The sequence below is a fragment of the Gossypium raimondii genome, chromosome 9 (assembly GCF_025698545.1).
Source record: "Gossypium raimondii isolate GPD5lz chromosome 9, ASM2569854v1, whole genome shotgun sequence".
Classification (NCBI taxonomy): domain Eukaryota; kingdom Viridiplantae; phylum Streptophyta; class Magnoliopsida; order Malvales; family Malvaceae; genus Gossypium; species Gossypium raimondii.
The window spans coordinates 6,587,205-6,593,956 of record NC_068573.1 but is presented as its reverse complement, the minus strand read 5'-3'; the positions used below and the strand labels follow the sequence as shown (position 1 = coordinate 6,593,956).

General features: G+C 34.2%; 1 protein-coding gene across 3 annotated transcripts; it reads left to right on the top strand.

Annotated features, from left to right (window-relative positions):
• On the top strand, window positions 1-4,882 carry LOC105798269 (translation factor GUF1 homolog, mitochondrial). Of its 3 annotated transcripts, none has more exons than XM_012628271.2 (12): window positions 1-386; window positions 684-1,434; window positions 1,549-1,705; window positions 1,840-1,894; window positions 1,972-2,039; window positions 2,144-2,248; window positions 2,331-2,402; window positions 2,802-2,915; window positions 3,247-3,387; window positions 3,462-3,521; window positions 3,613-3,804; window positions 4,643-4,882. In XM_012628271.2, exons 1-11 carry the CDS (start codon window positions 84-86, stop codon window positions 3,776-3,778), a joined length of 1,992 nt encoding a protein of 663 aa, XP_012483725.1. In that variant the 5' UTR covers window positions 1-83; the 3' UTR covers window positions 3,779-3,804; window positions 4,643-4,882. The 3 variants fall into 3 exon arrangements, with proteins under 3 accessions (XP_012483725.1, XP_012483723.1, XP_012483722.1); XM_012628269.2 differs by lacking the exon at window positions 4,643-4,882 and adding an exon at window positions 4,254-4,628 and having other exon boundaries at window positions 2-386; XM_012628268.2 differs by lacking the exon at window positions 4,643-4,882 and adding an exon at window positions 4,246-4,628 and having other exon boundaries at window positions 2-386.
• The last annotated feature ends 1,870 nt before the right edge of the window (window positions 4,883-6,752 follow it).

Sequence of the window (6,752 nt, the reverse complement as noted above, 5' to 3'; positions counted from 1 at the left end):
TGTAACCAAAATTTATTTCAAATAGTGGTACAGGCTATACCATCGTTCTCTCTCTCTCTCGCAAAGCTCTCTAAAACCCTCAAATGGGTTCCTTATTCAGAGCTTCAAAAACCCTTAAACCTCGAAAATACTTATCTCCCTTTTATTCAATCAAAAACCCATTTGATTCTTTTGGATTAAGTCAAAGATTTTGCTCTCATTCTCGTCAAAACAGCAAAGAATCTGCTCCAATAGATTTGAGTCGATACCCAATTGAAAAAATTAGGAACTTTTCAATTATAGCCCATGTTGATCATGGAAAGTCTACTTTAGCTGATAGATTGTTAGAGCTTACTGGGACAATTAAGAGAGGCCATGGTCAGCCTCAGTATCTTGACAAGTTACAGGTAAATTTTATTGTTTAGATTAAGACTTCTTTATTTGGATTGAGACCTGAAAAATGTGTGTGTGGTTTTTTAAAGATTTTTTATTGCTTTTGAAATGGTTCTTAGTTTGAGAAGTTGATGAAAAGGCAAGCTATTGACATTGCAATTATTGTTTAAAGAGAAACTAGAATCGGGTGTTTGTTATTTTTTCATATGAACGTTAAAGTTGGTTTAAATTGTAAAAAATAAAACGAAAGGATTGAGTTTAGCTTTGGTTTAAAGGTGTAAACTTGATGATAATTTTTCTGATGTTATTAGGTAGAGAGAGAAAGGGGAATAACAGTTAAAGCTCAAACGGCCACTATGTTCCACAAATACAAGCTCCATGGATGCAATGATGGTAATATTGATGAACCATCAACGTTTCTGCTAAATCTGATCGACACACCAGGACATGTGGACTTCAGTTATGAGGTGTCTAGATCTCTGGCAGCCTGCCAAGGTGCTCTTTTGGTTGTTGATGCAGCCCAAGGTGTTCAAGCGCAAACCGTTGCAAATTTTTACCTCGCTTTTGAATCTAACCTGACTATAATCCCTGTCATAAACAAGATTGACCAGCCTACTGCTGACCCTGATCGTGTCAAAGCTCAGTTAAAATCAATGTTTGATCTTGACCCTAGTGATGCCCTTTTAACATCTGCTAAAACAGGGCAGGGGCTTGAGCATGTCCTTCCAGCAGTCATAGAGAGGATTCCTCCCCCTCCTGGAAGCAGCAGTTCACCTTTACGCATGCTTCTGTTGGATTCCTATTATGATGAATACAAAGGTGTAATTTGCCATGTTGCCGTTGTTGATGGTGCATTACGTAAAGGTGATAAGATTTCGTCTGCTGCAACTGGTCAAGCTTATGAAGTGTTGGATATTGGGATCATGCATCCTGAACTTACTCCCACTGGAGCCCTTCTAAGTGGTCAAGTTGGATATGTGGTGACTGGCATGCGTTCCACAAAAGAGGCACGTATTGGGGACACGCTATATCACACTCGGACTACTGTAGAGCCCCTTCCTGGTATATCATCAGGCTTCATTTTTTTGTTATTTTTTGATACACTGTACTTCCTGTTTCCTTTTTTATTCAAAATAGACACCCTTTTTTTATATTTGCTATGCTTCTAAATCGCAGGTTTCAAGCCTGCAAAACATATGGTGTTTTCTGGTCTCTATCCTGCAGATGGATCCGATTTTGATGCGCTTAACCATGCTATAGAGAGACTAACATGCAATGATGCCAGTGTCTCTATTACTAAGGAGAGTAGCACAGCACTTGGACTGGGTTTTAGGTGTGCTGTCTTATATTTTGTGACTTATCTCTAAGTACCAATAGTCAAACAGTTTTCTTCTACTATTTAATTATGGAGACTTGCATTGTTATAATGGAATAATTTGTAGTGCATCTCCTGTATTCCTCCTGCAGGTGTGGGTTTTTAGGCTTACTTCACATGGATGTTTTTCATCAAAGACTTGAACAGGTAATTTTCCCCATTTTTTCCATTAGAAAAATATTCTCTCTATTTGCAAGTCATAACAGTTTGTATTATGGACGTAGGAGCATGAAGCTCATGTCATTTCCACTGTTCCAACTGTTCCTTATATTTTTGAGTATTCTGATGGAAGGTACATACTATGGTGGCCTTTTTCAATCTTTATTTGGAGAGAAATAGGCTTAGTGAAGTTGGTTTTGAGTTTTGACATGTTTTATATATCTTGATCTTATGTAGTAAGGTAGAAGTTCAGAATCCTGCTGCATTGTCCTCAGATCCCAAGAAACGAGTTACAGCTTGTTGGGAACCTACTGTGATCGCAACTATTATTATTCCTAGTGAGTAAGCTCCCGTACCCCTTTGCTATCTATTTTCTGCAGCATGCAAAGGTTTTATTCTTTTAGGTGTTTTTGCTTTCTTGTAGGTATGTGGGGCCTGTTATTACCCTTTGCTCGGAGCGGAGAGGCCAACAGCTGGAGTACTCATTCATTGACAGGTGATTTATGCCATTGCGATTTCTTTAACCTTTGCTTTTCTAACTCATCAGTGGTAATCTTCGATGAAATGGTTTTATTTATCTTTGCATTAATACAGAAAAATCTACTGGTTCATTCTCATATTTGAATTAATCAATGAAATATTAAATTATATGATGTGGAAATTCAGGTTCTTTATTCTTAGTTGTAGCTGTGCTTTCAACCAAGATTCTGAAACATTCTCCTTTTATTTCTCCATCTTCCATCAATTTAGCAAGTTAGGTTTTCCATATAATTTTACGCTGAAATCCACTTGGGCATTTTTGTTCATTAGATTAGAAGTTTTAAAATTTTACAGCTGAGAAAATGCCATGTCATAAGCTTTCCAGTACTCATGCACAGCCATTCCTTTTATGCAGTCAACGGGCTTTTATGAAGTATCGGCTACCTCTGAGGGAAATTGTTGTCGACTTTTACAATGAGTTGAAGAGTATCACATCTGGATATGCCTCCTTTGATTATGAAGATTCAGAGTAAGCTTCTTTCTGCCTTTTTTTCTCGCAAATATGCTGTTTAATGTCCTATAATAGCACTTTGGGGAGCAAGTGGTGAAACATAGAACTGGTTTCTGCTAGATAGATTTCCTGATTACCTCGGACTGCTAGCAATGAGTATTTGCCTATTGATCTGGCCTAAATTTTTAGTGAAATCCTTGTCCAAAGAGCTGGTCCTCTGGCATTTTACACACTTCTGATTGGACATTCAATGTCATGAAACCTTTGCTGACGTTTTTTTTTTCCTATGCCTCCAACAATAGGAGCCTCTTACTTCCTATTATTGACATGTCATCGATGTTCTTTACAGATACCAACAATCTGATTTGGTGAAACTTGATATCCTTTTAAATGGGAAGCCAGTTGATGCCATGGCAACAATTGTTCACTCTCTGAAGGCACAACGAGTTGGTCGTGAACTGGTGGACAAGCTTAAGAAATTCATCGACAGGTCTGTTGTTTTAAAGTCTAGTATGAGTTTCACATGAATTAAATTATAGATACTGATGGTCCAATTCTGATTAGGCAAATGTTTGAGATAATCATACAAGCTGCAATTGGATCAAAGGTTATTGCAAGGGAGACGTAAGTGACGTGTCTTTCGTTCCTTAAGTTCCTTAAAAGTTTTAACTACTGTATAATGTTCATTGGTTAAGCCTTTATTTACTGGATTCAGAATCTCAGCAATGAGAAAGAATGTCCTTGCAAAGTGTTATGGTGGGGATGTTACTCGAAAGAGGAAGCTTCTGGAGAAACAAAAGGAAGGAAAGAAGCGAATGAAGCGAGTTGGTTCTGTTGACATACCTCAAGAAGCTTTTCATCAACTGCTGAAGGTGTCATAGTGTAGACTATGTCAGCAATGATGCTGGTAAGTTCCAATTGGTTAAATCCAACCTGAACTTTGCAGTGCATGTATTCTCTTGTGCCAGTGGCAGCAAAGGTCTTCATGTCTGCAGTTTTCTTTGTCATGCATGCTAATGAAAGGGAATTTTCCTTGCAACCTCAATTTTTGATGATTTAGTGAAGAGGACATTTGAAACTGTTTTGGGATAGTTGTAGCTATACCTTAAGTTATGCCTCATAGGCTTAGTTTCACACTTCACACCAACCTGTAAGGTATTTGATCCCTTCGGGCCATTGGGTCTTAAAAGGTGTCTCACAGGTTGAGGATGATGTAAAGCTATTACTAATCAAACTCTAGAAGCAGTTCATGGTTGACACTCAAGCACTTTATAACTCCAGAGTAGGAAATTGTTGCAGCCATGCATGTATATAACTTAAAGTAAGTTTCAAAACTGATCTTCTTCAGGATTTTAGGCATATGAAGAAAGGTAGAAAGGTTCACATCATACAATAATACTGTGAGGAAACCTGGTTGCAAAAGCTGTTGGAAAATCGGAAGCAGTAAAGATGCCTTGCAATAAACTGCCGTTGTTTGTTGGATAGGGATCATAATTACATCGATTAACCTTTTCATGCTTAATGATGATTTGCTTATTTTCGTAGCAATGTAAGATTAATGGTAATTGCTACAATGGTGCCTGCAGAAGTCTTCATATTAATTGATATAGAATTCTTTCATTCACTGATCAATTGTTGTGAATCTTAAACGCGTTGCTTATTTGTTTTGGTGTTATACTTTAAATTATTCCAAATTAACAAATTTATTGACAATAAAATACTCTTTCGCCATTTCCATATGATAGATAATGTGAAGTGCATACCGTAAATACAGACGATGGATGATCCTTCTCAGGGACGAAGGTTGATATTTTTATAAAGTGTTAATATGTAGTTTGTCCTTGAACTCAAGTATTTAGTTGGTGCTAAATTTTTTTAACCTAAATGTTAATCTGAATTTGTATTCCGTCACATTCTTAAGTATTTTAGCATTAATATCATTAGTTTCTATTGATGTGACATTGATAACTAATTACATTATGGCACACGGTAGTCCTTCACTAGAATGAACTGGGACACATGGTTGTCCATGTTCATTTGAATTTAGATAACAAATGGTTGTCCATGTTCATTTGAATTTAGATAACAAATGTTTCGATTTATTCTAGATGTGTTTTAGTAATTTTATATTTTAAAATTTTTGTAAAATATCTTGTTATTTATATTATTATTTTTGAAATTTAAAAATATATAAAATAAAAGATATAACTTAATAAAAATAAGTATAAAATAGTTTTTACATCAAGAATGAATTTGGACAAATCTTTGTTATATTCAAATAAATACAAACAATTAGTTGTTCAGATTTCATTTTAGATGCAGTCTTTTAATAATTTTATATAAAATTATAAATTTATAAAAGTATAATTTTTAGAATTTTCTATAAGTTAGTAAATTATATATTTTATATATATTTCAAAATATTTTATGCTTTTTATCTGTTTTTGATTATATAGATTATAAATTTTTTAATTTTTATATTATATATATTTCAAAATATAATAACATAACTGATGCTTTATAAAAAATAAAATCACATAAAATTAGTAAAAACATATCAAGAATGAGAATGAAGTTGGACAAAAGCTTGATGTGAACAATGTTTTATAAATTTTAATTAATTTGTATATTTTTAATTTTTTAAAATTTAAAATTTAAAATAATAATATAAAAACATGATATTTTATATAAAAAAGTAAAGATGTAATGAATTTAGACAATTAATTGTGTAGATTCGAATGATTGTCCAAGTTTATTTTAATATGAAAACATTATACTTTTTTATTAATTTAAATAATTTTAAATTTTTTTATTTATGTTTGTCATGGGTTATAATGAGAGGCTATCATGTGTCAACAACGTGTGAGTAGTTGTCAGTGCTACTACATCAGCACAAATTAATGATGTTAGTGTAGAGGTACATAATTTTAAATACCAACTAGGTTAAAAAAAAGTTTAGAACAAGTTTAAGCTACGTATTAACCTTTTTATAAAACTCTACCCTTCAAGAACCATGGATTTTAGTGACTAAAAGTTTTATAAGAAAAAGAAAAACAGACGATACTGTTATATTTTTGCTTCTAAGTTTTGTTTTTAAAAAATTAATCAGGGATGTGGAAGCGGGGTGGATGGACTAGTCGGACCAATAAGCGGTTGATACGGTAAAAATTAGATAGACGGTGAATCGTTAAAAACCGCAGTTACCGATTGGATGGATGAATAAAAAATAGATTGAACCAGTTTTTGTTTATTTGGGCTAAAAGAGCCCTTTATGTGGGCCTAATTTCTTTTAAAGGTTTGAGGGGCCCAAACATTATCTCAGCTTAAAGTAAATAGAGAAATTAAAAAAAAAGAAAAGTCCTCCAGTGCACCTTAAAAATAACAAAGCCCCCCAACTGCTTCTCATCTTCTGTCGTCTACTACTTCAATGCATGGGACTTGATTTGCTTCTCTATTTCTCTTCTGAATTAGCTTATCGATTTGTTGATTGGACCTTGAAGAGGGAAACGAATAATGAGGAGAATCGATACTGGTGGTGATGGAAAGCGGCTTACAAGTGGGAACTGAGGTGGTGATGGAGGAGAATGACTGAGCCCCCAATTTCTAGTACGGTACAATGAAATGCTGAAGAAATTCCAAGACAAGTTTAATTAAAGGAAGTTCTAAAAAGTTAACTTCAACTGTAGAAAAGAAAATTTGAAGGAATTATTGTAAATATGAGACTTTGGTGTTGGGGTCATAAATTTGAGAAGTATAAGGATCTAAAGTACAATTTTTTCCAATGATAAAGAAGCGAGATAAAAGAAGTGTTATAATGTGCCATGCGACCAAAAAAGTAAGTGCCAAGGACAGAGG